General features: G+C 37.1%; 1 protein-coding gene across 3 annotated transcripts in view; it reads right to left on the minus strand.

Moving 5' to 3' along the window:
- The window catches only part of Mindy2 (MINDY lysine 48 deubiquitinase 2), a 74,113-nt gene that overhangs the window by 48,350 nt on the left and 6,868 nt on the right, over positions 1–18,895 (minus strand). For all 3 annotated transcript variants that reach the window (XM_085689318.2, XM_085689317.2, XM_048424178.3), the window contains exons 2-3: positions 12,906–12,963; positions 2,619–2,683 (exon numbers count right to left, since the gene is read on the minus strand). In XM_085689318.2, coding sequence (XP_085545444.1) covers positions 2,619–2,683; positions 12,906–12,963 — 123 coding nt within the window. The remainder of the gene's footprint in view (positions 1–2,618; positions 2,684–12,905; positions 12,964–18,895) is intronic.

An 18,895-nucleotide genomic window follows, 5' to 3' on the forward strand; every position in this document is an offset into this window, starting at 1 on the left:
GGTAATATGACCAGAATTCACTTAGATTTGTGTGTCAACCATTTTAAAGGTAGGACTGTTGGTGCCTTAGAAAATTAGCAGCTGTTGTGCCCTTTCTTGTAGTATTTGAATGGTTGGTGACTCTTCTTTATAATATCTTGTAATATATTTCCCAGAAAAAAACCTTAATTTATGGTTTGTTTCTAATACATGGGGAATGTTAATCTGAGTATTACATTGCTGTAACAAATCATGTCCCTACAAATTCATTGTTATGTTCACAACAAATGGCTTTAATTTTCCTCTCTGACCTTCCTTACAATAGGCATGAAGTTCTTTAACTGCTCGGGGAATGAGTTTCCTCTATGATGGCAGGAAATGACTGAACTGGACTTGGCATAGGGGCCTGCAAGAGACCCCTCAAGGAGTTTCTTGGTGGCAAAAGGTTACCTTGGATATCTTTTGTTGATCTACATTCATTAGACCTTTGATACATTCATTAGGCCTTAGGTACACCTTCTGCATAATCCAGAAGGAAGGGGCATTCTGTTTGGTTTATACGTAGAAAAACATTGTTCCTAGGAATATCCTTTTTACAGACTCTTTTAAGGTGACCTTCTTTGCTTCAATTATAAAACTTGACATTTTGATTTTTCCTCAAACCTCTGGAAATCACCTCTCCTATTCATGATCATGGTCATGAGATTCTATATTATTATATCTTGGAACCATTCAAGGCAAGGTGCTGATCATGCCTTTATTGGCTTAATAATTCTTTTGCATTGAGAATTAGCATTTTCAAAAGCCACAGATTCAATTATTTGTTTAGCTTCTGAATTTGGTATCATTCTATTTTCTGCTGATATCAATCTTTGTAAAAAAAATTCTATAGTACCATAATGTCCTTCTTCAAGAAGTTGATCTTGAGAGGTTTCCATATCTCTAGTTGTTCAATAGTCTTAGCCTATTTTCTGAAACAGGTACTCCACTGTAATTACAGAGTAGGCTCTAAAACTGCTTTAACAAAGTCTGTCTAGTCTTTAGGGATAATTCTATTACAGAATGACCACAAGTTTAACATTTGGTCACAAAAGGTAAATGTGTGCCATTTGAGACTATTGGTTCCTTGAGACTATTTGACTCCTGTGTCAATGTTAGATTTAAGGAGATTCACCTTAAATCTAACATTGACACAGGAGTCCATTCAGCTCTTACAGAGCCCCTATCATTTGTCAATCCATGTAAGGTTACTGGATATATTAAGGTTGGTTGTTTCAAAACCTTAGACTGTTCCTCTCTAACCTTATAATGCAATGCTGAACTTTGTAAATTATTCCCAGCACTCGGAGGAAGAGGATGATAGATCTTTGTGAATTAAACGCTAACTTGGTCTACATTGTGAGCTCCAGGCAAGCCAAGTCTATACAGTGGGACCCTATCTCAATCAATCAATCAACCAATGAATAAATGAACGAATGAAAGAAAGAGATAAACTCCGAAAAAAACAGAAATGAATTTTGTTTCCTGTTGTGAATTTGCTCCTGACAGTTGTTTTGTTTTCTGAGTGAGGGGCTCACTGTGTAGCCCTGGTTGGCATGGAAATCTAGGCAGATCAGGCTTCACCATGCCCAGTTGCTTGGACAGTGAGAATGCATCCCCAGTGATTTTCATTTCCTCTCTAGGTGATTGCTCCTTTCACAAAAAGAAGCTAATTTCTTTTTCCTTCCTTCTACTGACAAACACAAAGAACACTGAAGAAAATGAGGCTTGCTTGTTTACTACTGGCTTTGGTAATTTTCAATCTACTGTGCCTTCATTACAGAACAGGATCTCTAAAGAACAAACCACAAAATGTCGACGTGTTGAAATTACATAATTGCAAATGGTGTCCAGACATCTCAGTCAGCATTTACTCAACTTTATCCTAAACATAACTTGAGGACTGGTTGAGTGTTTACCTGGCATGTACAAGGTAATGAAGTCAATTCTCAGCACTAGAAAAAATGATAATAACTTAAATGAAACAAAAGATAAATCAATGAAAAATTCACTTGAGAGTCAATTTTTTAAAGAAAAATGCCAACTTATCCTGTACAGGTTTATAAGATGATATCAATACATCATTAGCACATACAATGAAACAGGAATTCAAAAATTACGATTTCTGAACCAAATATGGTTCTGAGCTAGGATATACATTACATTTTTAAAAATATTTAAAATATACATTGAAAAAGAAGGAATAAGCAATAGACTTGAACTTATGTGACCGGCAAAGCCTAAAACATTTACTCTCTAGTCCTGTATAGAGAAAGTTTCAACTGGACAGGCACAGTGGTGCACACCTTTTAATCCCAACACTCAGGAGGCAGAGGCAGGCAGATCTCTGAGAGTCTGAAGTCAGCCTGGTCTACAGAGGGAGTTCCAGTACAGCCAGGGCTGTTATACAGAGAAACCCTGTCTCGAAAAAACAAAAAAACAAAAAAGAAAGAAAGAAAGAAAGTTTCAAACCACAGACAATGATCAATGTGTTTTTTAAAAAAATTACATAAAACATATTTATATTTTATATATTATATTTTATAAATAATTTTGTGTTATAAATAACACAAAACTTAATTAAAAACCATGTTTATTACCTGTTCATAATTTACACGTTGAATTTCTGAAATTTCTTTTGGCTTTGCCTCAAGCATGTAATCGCCTGTAAAAGAAATTATAAATTACCTTTTAAAAATATTCTTACTGCTTATAAAATATTTTACCTATAAATTTTTAAACATTTAAATTAAAATATTTAAATTTTTAAACAGGTTGCTGATAAAGTCAATCCCTTAGTTCTACTCAGAGAAATGCAAAGTTAACTATTCATCTCACACAGTTTTCAGTGTATACATATAAAGCTCATGAGCTTTGCCTTTCCTTTCTACCTTTCTTCCTTTTTGTGGTACTACAAACTGAACCCAGGGCCCTATTCATGCCAAGCAAGCATTCTACCCATTGAACTTTATCTCTAGCCCTTTTTTCACTAAAAAAAACTACATATACATATATATGTATAATATATATTATTTTATGCTATATTATATTAATTATATTTATTATATATATATGGGTATTTTTCCTGCATTTATATCTGTGTATGACAACTGTGTGTGGAGCCAAGAAGGTATCAGCATCCCTGAACTGTGGTTACAGAGGGTTGTGAGTTGCTATGTGGATGCTAGGAGTCAGAGCCAGGTACTCTGCAAGGGCAGAAAGTGTTCTTAATCACTGAGTCATCTCTCTCATACACCTTCTTTTAGTCTTTGAGACAAAGTCTCAGTAAGTTGCACAGATTGGGTTGACATTGCTCTGTAGCCCAGGTTGGCCTTGATTCTCCTGCCTCAGCCTCTTGAATAACTAGATTTACATGCCTATGCCATCAGGCCTAACTTGAATCTTCTTTTTTTATTTTCCAGTTTTACAACGTATTTGAGCATCTTTCTATGACCTAAAGAGTGTACCAACTTCAACTGCTATAAATAATTTAAGTACTTCTCCAACAATACCACAAACCACAGATGCTACCAATCTGCCACTGAGGCACCCTAATCACTGCTATCATTTTTTAATGCATGTATAACTTTTCAATATATGTGGCACCTTTAAAAACATGGAGCACAATTTTAGTATGTATCTGTCTCTTTCTCTCTGTACACACACACACACCATTTTCTTATAATTTTATTTATGTGTATGGGTCTTTTGTCTGCATGTATGTCTGTGTATCATGTGCGTACTTCAGAGACTAGAAGAGGGTTTCAAATGACCTGGGACTGGAACTACAGACAATCGTGAGCTATCTCCAGGTGGGTACAATTGAATTGGGTCCACTGGAGCACGGCTATTGCTCTTCGTTTTTAGTTTTTTTAGACAGGGTCTAACTATGTAACCTTGAGTGGCCAGGAACTTACAGAGATCCACGTGCTTCTGCTTCCCAAGAGCTAGAAATAAAGACATGCATTTTTTATATAAACATTGTGGAGTTCTTGTGTATTGAACCTAGGGCCTTGAACATGCGCTAAGCATGTGTTCTACCACTGAACTACAGCCCCAGTCTACGCATTGCGTGTGAAATTATTAACTGAACATGCCTTCTTTAAATTATTAGTGTATTTATCATCATTTTACTGAGTTGTAAAAGCTCTTTTACATTTTTATCACATTTCTATTTATTGTGTGTGCGTGCGCACATGTGTGCATGTATGCATGTGGAAGTCAGACAACAAAGTGTGGGATTCAGATCTCTCCTCAAACCATGAAGGTCTTGGGGACTGAACTTAGTTGGTCAGGCTTGATGGCAGGTGCTTCACTAAGCCATCTCACTGACCCTAAGAGCTCTTTCAGAATGAGAGGAATTAGCATGATCCCTGTGATATATTTAGTAAAGATTTTTTTCTTATAGAGTTTTTACACTTTATGACAGTTTGTTATTGATTATTCTATTTTTTTCTGAATGGAAATAGCTATGTAGATTCTGAATTGGATGTTATGTTCAGAAAGATCTCCACTACCTTTGAGTTTATAGATATTCATATATCCTTTCTCTTTAACCTTTGTGTGCTCCTGTTTAAATCTTTCATTTTAAATGGAATTTATTTGGATAGAAATAGTAAGATATAGAATAGCTTCTTACACACGCTAACAAGTTAACAAAACTACTTTACTATATAGCCTTTACTTTGAAATGAACCTATAAAGACTACACCAAATATTCTCTTAAGATTGGCAACTCTAAAAGTAAAAGAATTCCTATAGACATCAATTTTATTTTAAGACAGTTATACCTGCAATGACTTTATCTTACTTATACAGAAGAACTTCAAAAGTACTTAAATAACTGCTTTATGGAATAGCTTAAGCAATTTTAAAATTACATAGATTGTTTTATTTGTTCTGGGGAATGAACTCTGGGTCTCATGTATTCAAAAGTTTCATCTTTGAAATACTACTATTTAGTTCAGGCTGCCTCAAAATTATGATATTCTGAATGCTGGAATTACATTCGGGTACCATGAAACCTGGTTAGGTTGAGGTTTTGATGTAACATTTAACTGAAAATTAATTTATGAGCAAATTATATATATTTATTTGGATAATGGATAATGTGAGTGGTCTGCTTGATCCTGTATTTCATTCGTGTTCCATGTTTATTTTGATGAAAGACTATGTGTGCTTTCCTAGCTACCATGTTACATGTTAGCTGGTCTGGTATGTGGAACATTATATGGGACAGTTTTACATGATGTGCTTACAGAGACAAAAGCTTGGGGACTAATGACAAGACTGTCGTGATTTTTATACCTTTTAATATATCCTTCCATATATAATGTATTTACTGACTCATCTTGTTTGGTTTTGCTGTGTTCTTGAGACAGGGTCATATTTGTAACCCAGGCTAACTTTGTTATAATGATTCTCCTGCCTCAGTCTCTCCAGTGCTGGGGTTATAGGTAGGTTCCACCGTACCTGGCTGATTTACCTTAATGAATAAGATATGACAGAGTAATGAGACGTCACTTCTATAATTAGAATACAAAATACTGTAGCTTTTATTGTTGTGCTCTTTACTGCTCCCTCTAAAGACAGCCAGCTTCCATGTCGTGAAGCTCCTTATGGAGAGGTTCCTATGTCAGGAGACTTCTGGCCAACAGTCATCAGGTAACTAAGGGCTTTAGTACCACAACTCAAGAGAAACTGAGTCCTTCCATCAACTGGATGTGTCAATAACCACCAATTCCCCATAGCTGTATATTCTCCTGAAGTGGCAGTGCTGGTGGCCACCATGTCTTCAACCTCCTAAGACTTTGAGTAAGTCTGTCACCTAGATTCCTGACTCAAAGATACTGTGAAATAACAAATGATTATTGTTTGGAATGACTTATTATATAGTACAAGACAACTAATGTACTAGGCACACAATGCTGGAACCATATATTTTAGGAAGAATTTATAGTGTAAGAATTTGATTGATCTTGTGTGTGGATACACTGGAGATCAAATTTAGATCTTTGTTGAGTGCTAAGGTACGCTCTACCACTGAACTAAACCTACAACCCTTATAATCAAATCCTTTTTAAAAGAAGAAATTCAGGATTGGAGACATGGCTCAGAGGTTAAGAGCACTGGCTGCTCTTCCAGAGGTCCTGAGTTCAATTTCTAGCAACTACATGGTGGCACCCAAACATCTGTAATGTGGTCTGGTGTCCTCTTCTGGTATGCAGGTATATATGCAGACAGAACACCACTGTATACATAATTAAAAAAATTTAAAACGGAAAATGTGATACATTTACACAATGGAGTACTACACAGCAGAAAAAAAGACATCTTGAAATTTGCAGGTAAATAGATGGATCAAGAAAACATCATATGGAGTGAGGTAACCCAGACCCAGAAAGACAAATATCATATGTACTCACTCATAAGTGGCTTTTAGACATAAAGCAAAGAAAAACCAGCCTACAATTCATGATCCCAGAGAACCTAGACAACAATGAGGACACTAAAAGAAGCATACATGGATCTAATCTACATGGAAAGTAGTAAAAGACAAGATATCCTGAGTAAACTGGGAGCATGGTGACCATGGGAGAGGGCAGAAGGGGAGAGGAGAGGAGGGGAGGGGAGCAGAGAAAAATGTATTAGCTCAATAAAAAATTAAAACAACAAGAAGAAATTGAGCTTCTAAGAAAGCACCTTTCAGTTCTAGAATGGAAATAAATTATCCCTTTGAGTACAATTTTATCTAGATTATTATATTATAGTGTCTGTACTTACTTTAAAAACATCATTTATATAAAAAGGTGCTTCTTTTCCATACCTCTGGAGCCTAGAAAGAGATAACTGCCAGCTCCAGGACAGCCTGGACATAGCAAGACCCTGTTTCACAAAATAGAAGTATCAGAAACATTTCTCTTTTCTTTTCTTTTCTTTTCTTTTCTTTTCTTTTCTTTTCTTTTCTTTTCCTTCCCTTTTCTTTCTGTCCTTTCTTTCTGTCCTTTCTTTCTTTCTTTCTTTCTTTCTTTCTTTCTTTCTTTCTTCCTTCCTTCCTTCCTTCCTTCCTTCCTTCCTTCCTTCCTTCCTTCTCTTTTCGTTGTCCCTTCCTTTTTTTTAAAGATTTATTTTGTTTTTAAAATTAGGAGTGAGATGGCTAGAAAGATAGTTCAGCAGTTAAGAGCATACACTACTCTTGCAGAAGACCTGAGTTTGGTTCCCAGCACTCATGTCAGGCAGCTCACAACTGTCTGTCACTTCAATCACAGGGGATCCAGTGCCATCTTCTGGCCTCCATAGGCACTGTACTCATGAGTGTGTGTGTGTGTGTGTGTGTGTGTGTGTGTGTGTGTGTGTGTATGTGTGTGCGCACGCGTGCGCGTGTGTGTGTACTTGTGCACACACATACTTAAAATTTAAAAATGTTATATGTGGATACATGCATGTGAGCATGGGTGCCTGTAGAGAGCAGAAGAGGGTGTCATGTCTGGAGTTACAGACAACTATAAGCCACCTGACATGGATGCTGGGATCTGAACTGATAGGTGAGCAAGAGCTCTAAAGGGAAAGAGGGTTGGCATTGGAGCTGGGTAATAAAACACTTTTCAAGCATCTGCAAGGCTCCTGTGAAACAGCTGAGTCAAATGAGTGTGTTTTTTAAAATGGGTTATTTTAAAAAATGAATATGTCAGATTTGTTTTAGAAGAAAATATGGCTGATAACTAACAAGATTATAAAAAAATCCAAATCCAAAGTTATCTAAAGTGTGGTTGAATATAAAAGACTGGAGGGATATATATATATATATATATATATATATATATATATATATATATATATATATGTATACATATCTCTGTGTATGTTTATTTACTTTTTCTAGTGTAGAGGGTAAGATCTAGTACCTCACACCTGCTAGATAATGGCTGACCACTGAGTTATATTCCAGCTCCTGGAGATTTTAAGTTGGATGGAGGATGAAATTGATGTTTTTGGAAGAGTATACTGGTATAGGCTAACCTGGAAGGTAGAAGAATAATAAGAATTCACAGCCTCTGAAATATTAGTGCACAGAGAAAGAAGTTCAAAGAAAGTCCCCAATAAAAATTCGCTACTAAGAAGCTGTTTCACACAACTGAAAATCAAGAAACAAACACCAATCTTTACATTAGGTTGAGGCTTGAATCTGGCAAGTAGTTAGTTTATCCCAGATGATCTTGGAAAAGAAGACATAGTTAAATGTAGTCAAAATTAAAATGTTTTAATGCTGGTCTACTTTTATAGTTTATTTGTATTCAAAGGGTAATTTTTTAAAGCCCAACAATGCCATCATCTCATCCCGACTATTTTTCTTTACTATACTATACTTGTCTCACCATCTTACTACTGGAGATGGTTGCAGTCATAATTGTAGCTTGCATAAGATCTTAAAAACAATATTTATTTATCTGGGAGGTGATATATGGAGGTTAGAGGACAATTTTCAGGAGTCATTTCTTTCTTCCACCATATGGGACCCAAGACTAAAATTCAGATCACCAGGCTTAGCAGCAAGTATCTTAATTTGCTGAATCTGTATTTTCTACCTCATTTTTATTGTGTTTTTGTTGTTATTGTTGTTGTTGTTTTTGAGACCAGGTCTCCCCACACAGCCTAGGTATGTACTACCTCATTCAGCTAGTTCTCATTCTATTTTATTAGACTTCTTAACACTGCCTAGGCATCTGCATCCTATGTTCCTTTCCCTATGTCAAATACTCGAACAAGCTAGAGCTGCCTTTGGCCCCTTTTTTTACCTAGGAGCAGAGATTTCCAAAATGAAACTCATTTGCTTTTCCTCTGTCCTTCACTAAGCAAAATTCTCATTTTTGTTGGGTATGAGTGTGCACACCTGTAATCCCAGCATTTGCAGGCTGAGGCAGGGGGACTTTGAGTTAGAAGGCAGCTTGGTTTATGTAGTAAGATCTTATCTCAAGAGCTGGAGAGATGGCTCAGCGATTAAGAGCACTGGCTGTTCTTCCAGGGGAGCTGGGTTCAATTCCCAACACCCACATGACAGCACACAAATGCCCGTAACTCTATTTCCAGGGGATCTGACACCTTCACACAGACATTCACACAGACATACACATAGGCTAAACACCAATGCAATAATAAAAATAAATAACTAAAACAAAATAAAGATCTTATCTCAAAATTGATTAAGTAAGTAAGTAAATAAATAAATAAATAAAAATTCTGAAATCTGGGCTGGAGAGATGGCTCAGTGGTTAAGAGCATTGCCTACTCTTCCAAAGGTCCTGAGTTCAATTTCCAGCAACCACATGGTGGCTCCATGAGGTATGGTGCCCTCTTCTGGCCTTCAGGCATACACACAGACAGAATATTGTATACATAATAAATAAATTAAAAAAATTCTGAAATCTGAGTGTGCATGCTTGTTATTCAAGCACTGGGGAGGCAGAGGTGATGATTCTTGGGGCTTACTGACCAGCCTAGCCTACTTGGTAAGCTTAAGACCAGTGAAAGATTCAGTCTCAAAAACAAACAAAAAAGACAGTATCTGAAAAATAACATCTGAGTTTGTCCTCTGGCATATACTTATGTGTACCTTCACATGCATACATGTACCATACATGAATACACATGAAACCCAACCTTTGAGCTACCTCACCTAGATGTTAGGAAAAAAACTAATGGTTTGTCTTATAATCCTTCTAATATTGTTTCCACATTAACTCAAGTATTATAACATCCCATGGGGGTAAGATGGATCAAGAGGTAAAAGGATTTTGCCTAACAAGCCTGATGACTTAAGTTTGATTCATGGAACCCATCTCTGACCTCCACATTGGCATTGAAGCTTACACACACACACACACACACACACACACACACACACACACACACACGTACAATATCTCTAGCTCATCCAGAGAACTGGAGTAATCTCAAGAAGAGGCAATCAAACTATCTTAGGACATTAAGCCACTTGTTCTGATGGGACTGACCCGGAGTAGATAGTTTACATGGACTCTGTTCACGTTACTCCCATTTCTTCTCCCTCTGGATTATATTTTATGCCTTTCTTAGTAGCTAAATCCTTTTACCCATGACCCCTCTGGCTATCCTGGATGTAGATTTTTCTTTTCTCTTATCTCATAATATTGTGTGTGTGTGTATGTGTGTGTGTGTGTGTGTGTGTGTGTGTGTGTGTGTATACACATGCCATGGGACACATGTGGAGCCAGAGGACAACTTTCAGAAATAGATTCTCTTTTTCTAGGGGATTGAATTCAGGTCATCAGGCTTATACACGAGAGCATATTACCTGCTGAGCAATCTTGCCAGCTCTAGCTACTTCTTCATGTTTTTTCTTTCTCCCTATTAAAATTCTCTGTCCTACTTTTTGTGAGCTTTACTAGCTAAAGAGATATGTTAACATACCCAGGTATGCTAATTATTTACTTTTTCTAAGTGAAATATTCTTCTGATATGTATGCAGTGAGAGTCACTTGTGCAGCCGCATTGATGACCACTGATGACACATACTCCCAAACATCTCCATGGGGTACCTGCTCAGTAAACATATTTGCTGATAAAAGAGAAAGGCAAGCGAAAGTAATCTGAAACACTGTCATGCTGGTACTGTGCTGATGTCTCTCTTGCCAGGATATGGATGGCAAAGGCAAGAGGATCCCTGAGTCCAGGAGTTCAGAAGCATGGCCAAAGCACCTGAGACCTTTGAGACATGATGGAGAAAACAAACCTAAGAACCCATGAGGTGGAAGAAAGAGTTGGAGAGAGCCAGTGAAAGACCAGTTCCAGGCCTCACTGGGTTTAACAGAGTTAAAATTGTGGGTTGTTTAGATAGAAAAGATTTCTATCTTTATCTTGGAATAACTAGTGGTAAAACAGCCAACTGCACTGTGTTCACACAGCATTGGTGAGGTTGAATGGATCCCCCATCCTGTCCAACTTCCTGTGATAAAATGTTACATTTTGTAACCTGTTGTGCTCTGGATGTGAAGCATTTTTGCACAGCATTGTGATACTGTATGTTTTGCCCAGGTTTTACTGTAATGCTTCCTCCCATCATCCAGAGTTGACTGCAGAAGCCATAACAGCTGCGAAGACTTGCCTTTCTCTGGTAGACTGCTTTTCAGTTTTGTATGAGCATCTCAAGATGTCACTTCTTCCTTTAAGGTTTATTTATTTATTTATTTATTTATTTATAAAAAGACAAGGTTTCTCTGTGTAGCCCCAGGTTGTCCTGGAACTCATTCTGTAGCCAGGCTGGCCTCAAACTCAGATGTTTGCCTGTCTCTGCCTCTCGAGTGCTGGGATTAAAGGCGTGCCCCACCACATGCTAAGATTTATTTTAAATTATTTGTATATGTGTGTGTGTCTATGTGCGGGTTGTGCATGTGAGTTTAGGTGTCTTCAGAGGCCAGAGGTATTGGATCCCCTGAGCTGGAGTTACAGACAATTGTGAGGCACTTGTTATAGGTGCTAGGAACTGAACTCTAGGTCCTTTGCAACTGCAACAATGTGTCATTAACCACTGTGTCATCTCCCCAGTTCTTCACCTTATTTTTTGATCTTTTATATTAAGATCTCTTATATTAAGATCTCTTACTGAATCTGGAACTCACCAATTGACTAAATTGGTTGACCAAGAAGCATCAAGACTTCTATTGTTTCTACCTTTCATGTGGTTCAGGCACATGCTACTGTACTCAGCTTTTACATGAGTACTGGTGATCCAAAGTCAGTCCTCATGCATGTGCAGTAAGCATTTTACCAACTAAGCCATCTTCACAGTCCTTGATGAACAATATTTTTAAATAAAAATTTAATCACTAAAAGTACTAGAGAGGTATGGATAAAGTATCTTATTTGGTAATAATATAAATATGTATGTTGTTTGCCAAATTGCAAAAGGCATAGTACAATATATAATCATCTTCTCTCTAGATAAGTTCAATTTAAAATAACTACCCTACAAGCTGAATTACTAGTCTTTTTTTTAAAAGTTTATTTTTATTACATGTGTATAAGTGTTTGTCTACATGTATGTATGTGCACAATGTACATGCCTGGTGCCTATGGAAGCCAGAAGCCAAAGTAGGTTCCCTGAAAACTGGAGTTACCATAAACTATGGGTACTGGAAACTGAATAGAAGTCCTCGGCAAGAGCAGCTAGTGCTCTTAACTGCTTAGCTATCTCTCCAGCCCCTACTACTCTGTTCTGAGATTAAAAAAAAAAAGCCTGGGAAAGAATGCAATTCAACACATTGCCTCCTCAACAAGAAAAATATTTCAGATGAAATATACTATAAACTGACACAGGTCCACAAATTATACTGGGTAGCAGTATCTCATATCACCTCCTCAGTTTTATTTTGTTTTGTTTTGTTTTGGGGTGTGTGTGTGTGTGTGTGTGTGTGTGTGGCTTGTTATGTTTGTTTTTTCTGCTCTATTGATTAAATACAGGGCCTCACACATGCTAGCCAAGTGCTCCACCACTGAGCTATATCTCCAACCCAGCTCCTTCGATTTTAATTCAAGTCAACACAATTTTAAAAAGGTATTTTTCTCATGCCAAAGTTTCTGTATCATTTCTCATTCTTAAATTTACTAGGATTAATTAATTAGTATGTTTTTCTCTGAATTTTGCTCAGTCTTCTTATTTATAGTTTAGGATTCTAATACTGGTCAGAAGAATGTTATAACAATCAAGAATAGTAACATACTGGTAAAATTTTTAATTAGTAGATTCAGAACTACAATTTAAAAATAGATTGTATAATAGCACTAGTAAAATAACAGCTTTGAAAACTTTAACTTTGTAAAAGATACAAAATCATCTAGTCTTCGACACTGACCTAAATATTCCATCAGCTGCTCCGCAGTTATGATTTCCATCATTGGTGGAAGTTTCACCTGAAAAAACAAAGTATTATTTCTATAAAGATGTTTTTTATGACTGAATTGTTTCCGTTAGTCAAAAGCAAGTACACATGTGCATGCAGATAGACACAAACACCTACTATATAAATACATTAACATTCATGCTTATATAATAAAGTCATCCAGGCATGTGGCTCATGTATATACTCCCAGTACTCAGTAAAAGGATGACCTGGGAACTCAGAATGAGAGGATAGAATGGACTCTTATAGTTGTGCTCTGACTTTTACACATACTGTGATACATATTCACACCAAGACACACATGATTCCTTACTCACATCTCATATGCACACATACACTCTGAAGGGTATGTTAAATAAACAGAAAGGGATGATAAATGCCCCCAGAAAAAGATTGCATAATGCTTTATTAAATTTAAATTTTCTAAATGCTAATGAGAAAGGAACAGCTGTGGAGAGACATTGGATAGTAGAAAAAACTATGAAATTAAATCAGCCAATATTCTACAAAGTTATACTGACCTCGAATGGAAACCAGAACGTGTGCTACATGGGGAAGAGGTTCTGCCTTTGTTTCCACAGGAGAAGAAAAGCTATTGATACCATCAAAATTGATAAACTTGATTTGAACAAGAGATGCCTCTTAATTAGAAGAGATGATAGTTCATGAAACAGCATGACCGTTTAATCTAAACTAACCTATAAAACTAACAAATGCTTTTCATTTGATCAGAAATAGCTTGCCAAAAGAGAACTGCCCCAAAATGAGGGTTGGGGGAAGTGTTTTGCTTTTCTATTATCAGGAGAATAAAGAGAATAAAAAATTAAAAAAATAAAAATCCAGCTAAGGAATCCAAAGACCCCTAGACAAATGAGACATCTGAAGAAAATGGACAAATCATCCAGAAAAAAAAGTTTCAAGAAAAAGGGTAAATTGGCCTACTGATATATCACATTTCCAACAGAAACACATTTCCTCAGTCTTCCCAAATGTTTGTTTCTACTTATTCTATACAGAAAAATATATGGTCTTACAGACACAAAAATGGTCTTTTTGTAGTCCTAGTCCAGTTAAAGATTCATGCTTGCTTTGGAGTTTGAGTGTGACTCTCTTCTTCTCTAAATCCTAGCATGCTTATTAAAGTAAAATCCAAAATCTCTATCTCATGTCAGAAGAGCACCTGATTTGGGACAGAAGAAAAACAAATATTTAAGGACTATTTTATTGCCACTAATCTCATATTTTTTATCTTATATTGACTCTTTAACAGCTTTTCTTAAGGCATAAATTTTACAAGATTAATATACACACACATATCTTAAACTTTTTGTCATGATACTAATGGTCATATAGAGTACTAACTAATGAAAAAGATTTCATCTACCTTCCTGTACATGATTTTGAGTTTGAGTCTTAATCAGTTTTCTGCACCAAATTATGAGCATGCCTAATAGTGACCTTTGAAGTCTGCAAAAGCAGGATGGGGTTCCACATTGATGATTACTCCAGGATTATGATAACACTTCTAAGATGAAATACACCAACTAAAGATGGGCTTTGGACTACAAACTGCTCAGAGCAATTTTGAGATGGCTAGATGAAATGATCCAGCCTCACAGATTACTCTAGCCAAGACTTGAGACAAACCCTGAACGTTCCCAGTACACAGAGATTGGAAAACAAATGATAAATCTACCTCTCCCAGGACTTGACAATTAACCCAAATTTTTCTTTTCAGAATCCCCTTGCCATGACCCCTAGACATCAGGAAGTAAATTTAAGAATACAATGCCCACATTCCTAAGAGGTGGGATGGGTGGGATGGATATTTGTCATTGTTTAAGGGGGCAGTTACAAGTTCTTATTGGTTATTTTGCTTATTATATATAATTTTTCTTATGATAGCTATATCACTATGTTTCCCTTTCCTGTCCAAAATAAAAAGGCAATAACTAACATTATTAATATTATTTGTGTTTTAATAAAGCTTGTCTGAATATCAGAGTGCAAAGCTAGCCACACTAGTCAGCCATACAGACCAGGCAGTAGTGGCACACACCTTTAATCCCAGCAGCCACATGAGTTAGCTGGGCAGTGGTGGTGCATGCCTTTAATACCAATACTTGAGAGGAACATAAAGTGGGATGAGACAGGAATTCTCTCTCTTTCAGCCTGAAGATTTCATAGAGGTAATAGCTCTCTAGTGGTTCCATGCTTTGCTTCTCTGATCTTACAGCTTGTATTCCAATATCGATATCTGGGTTTTTTATTAGTTGTGGTATATACATACATGCAGGCCAACACACACAACTTTTTGAAAGTTTTAAAAATATTCAGAATGGAAATTCCAAATAATTATCATATCAATATTAGGAAAATACCACAATTAAAAATATATTAGTCACTATGTTCTGTTCAACCAAAGAAAGTGTTTAAATTATCAATTTCTCCAATAGCTACCTTGTTAAATTGTTAAATAAGGCATTCTAAGTTTATGCTATCAAGTATGTTGATGACATATTAAAATGTTTTTGATCAATAATAAATTTTCAACATGATGTCTGAAAAACATAGCAGTGTTAGCCTCTCTGAGAACAGATTATGGTGTGGGAGAATTGTCTGTATTCTGACAATCATGTATTTTAATAAAATGTTGATTGGCCAGGCAGGAAGTCTAGGCGGGTCAACCAGACAGGAAGTAGAGGCGGGGCAATGAGAATAGTAGAAGGCTAGGGAGGAGGAAGCTCCCTCCGCCATTCCTGCCCAGACCACTGAAGACGTAACAAGTGAGCTAACAGCTGAAAAAGGTACCATAAAAGGTATGTTATGGCTAACATAGATGAGAATAATGGGTTAATATAAGCTATAAGAGTTAACAAGAAACCTGAGCTAATGGGCCAATCAGTTTATAATTTTATGAAGTCTTGTGTGTGATTTTCCTTGGGAGTTGCCGGTTGTGGGGTACCGGGAGGGACAGAAACCCCAACAAGCAGGCCCCCTCATATTACAGCAGCTGATGCTTAGTGTCCAATTATCTTTTGGATTTATCACTCTGTGAAAACCAAGATACACCACACAAGCTTGCTCATCATATTATTCTTAATAAATTTTATTCTCTGTAACAATGTATTCTAAAGAATAATTTTTGCTGCAGGCAGCATTCTAGTTACTGTCTAGTCCAATGCCTTATTGTAGTGTACTCAATAAACCATTCTTCCAAAAAAAGTAATTTTTTTAAACAAAAGATTTACTTTGTTTACTTATATGTACATATCTAAATGGATATGTGTCATGTGTGTACACATACTCAGAGGCCAGAAAAGGGTGCTAGATCCCATGGAGCTGGAGTTATAGGCAGTTGTGAGTCCCAACAAGGGTGTGGCAAACCAAACTCAGGTCCTCTGCAAGAGTTGTATGTGTTCTGAGCTACTGAGCCAGCTCTGCAGCCCAGTTCCTACATAACACTGAAGCGCACTTGCAAATCATAGCTTGCTGTGATTTTCTAACAAAAAGTTGGGTTTCTTACTCAAATTATTTATGTATTCTTTGGCCACATTTCAATATATTCTACATTTTTTGTATTACAGTGGCAAAGTTTAATTTTTTTAACAGACTCCTAAAACACAAAGCCTAAAATGATTACTAACTAGTTTTTAAAATTTTTATTATTTTATGTTATATGTATGGGTGTTTTGCCTGCATGTATGTCTGTGCACCATTCGTATGGTTGGTGTCCATAGAAGCTAGGAGCAGGCCAGAAGAGAGCATCAAATCCACTGGAGTTTGTGAAGGGCCGCATCCACATGCTCCATTACAAGATGGCGCTGGCATCCGGTTTCACCGCCAGCCAGGTGAACGCACATGTGCTCGGTAACTTTCCACTGCTGTCCCCGCCTACTCCCGAGGTTTCACCTGGGCTAATGGGCAGCGGCCAATCCAAGGGTGACACGTCCGAAGCTAGGACTGTTTCCTATATAAAGGAGGGGTTCCCTCATTTAGGGGTCCCCGGCCATGTTAGCTGATGCTCTCTCTCTCTCAGGACGCATTAAAAGCTTTTCTGCAGAAGAATCCTAGTGTCCCGCATGGTTCTTGCTGGCGAGACGATAGCGTGGGACAGGAGTTGGAGTTACAGATAGTGGTTGTGAGCTGCCACAAGGGTGCTGGGAATTGAACCAGGTCCTCTGGAAGAGCAGCCAGTGCTCTTAACCCCTAAGCTATCATCTCTCCAGCCCCACTAAGTAGTTCTTTACAGGACAATTTACTAACTTTTGCTTTTGACTATTCTAGTTATCATTATACAGTATTTATCAATGTATTTCAGTATCATATTTGGAGTGCTGGTATCTAGTTAATTTTTTGTATTCTAAAGATGAAACTCTCAATTTCACAGCAATCTGAAAGAGACATTCATACTTATTAATGTTTTCTAAAATTATTATTATTATTGGGAAAGGTCCTCACTATATAGCTTTACCTTTCCTGGAGTCCACTATGTAGACCAGACTGGCCTCAGACTCACAGAGATCTACTTGACTCTGCTTTCTGCATGCTGAGATTAAAGATGTATACCACCATCAGTCTGTTTCTACATCTTTTCACATTTATTTATTTTGTGTTTGTACCTGTATGGTGTGCCCATGTGCCTGGGGATACTTATGGAGGTCATAAGATAACTTGCCAGAGTCTATTCTCTCCTTCCACTATTTGGGTCCTAGGAATCGAACTTAGACTGTCAGGCTTGGAGGCAAGCACCTTTACCTGTTGAATCTTGGTGCCAACTTAAATGATGCTTCTTTTTTTTTAAAAAAAAAGATTTCATGAACAAATAATTTATCCTTTCTCAAAGGGCCTGCAAGATAGTCCAGCAGGTAAAGGCACTTTCCAAGCCCAATGACCTGACAATTAGAGTTCCATTCTCTGAACCCTTATAATGGAGGGAGAAGCAGGTTGTCCTCTGACCTCTACACATGGACTGTGGTGTACCCTCCCAATACATAAATAAATGTAAAAACAAGGAAAAAAGAAACCCTTCTTTTTAATTTCGGCACTGTTATAAAATTAAGAAGCCAAAGAGACCGGGGCTGTAGCTTAGTGGTGGAGCTGCATTCACCATGGACAAGGTCCGAGGTTCAGTCACCAAGACCAGAGGATAAGAACAAGACGGAGACACTGAAGAGTATATGAATTTGGCATATACATTCTATAATCCTAGGGGCCTATGTTATTTCAGATCATGGTCTTGAGCTTTCCAAGAGGAGACTGCCTACTGTGCCCTGTCCTAAGCACATAAAATGGGAATGACCACCTCTATACTGATATTAGAAGTAGCCTCAAGAGAGGCCAAAGGTAAAAACAATAAAATCTTGTGTTTAAAATATTAGTGAAATTTTAAACAGGAATGTAAAATTTTCTAAAAGTGGTAGGCTAAGATTTTAAGGGGATGGGGAAATAATAAATACAGAGGGCTCGTCATACGAAGGAATAAGGAGCAACTTATATAGATGATACTAATAAAAGCCTTTAGTCCCCAAACTCAGGAGGCAGAAGCAGAAAGACCACTGGGAGTTTGAGGTACACTGACTCACATAGAGAATTCCAGATTGCAAGAGCTATATAGTTAGACGTTGTCTCAAGAATAAAAAAGTTTTTGATCAGTTATCATAGGTAACTGTTAAGTTCTTAATGCAATGTCAATAAGTATTGAAGAGCCATACGGTTAAGTTCTAACAACTTTTCTAATGTGCTTATGTGTGTCCATGTCTGTCCCCACATAAACAGAGGACAGAGGAGAGCATTGGATGGCCTCTCCTCTGTCACTTTTCTCTTTATTCCAATGAGGAAGGGTCACTCCCTGAACCTGGAGTTTATACATTTTTTAGATAAGCTTGCATCAGTAATCCCCAGTGATTTTCTTGACCCTGTCCTTCCTCAGTACAGGGATT

The sequence above is a fragment of the Myodes glareolus genome, chromosome 4 (genome assembly GCF_982192425.1).
Source record: "Myodes glareolus chromosome 4, mMyoGla1.1, whole genome shotgun sequence".
NCBI lineage: Eukaryota > Metazoa > Chordata > Mammalia > Rodentia > Cricetidae > Myodes > Myodes glareolus.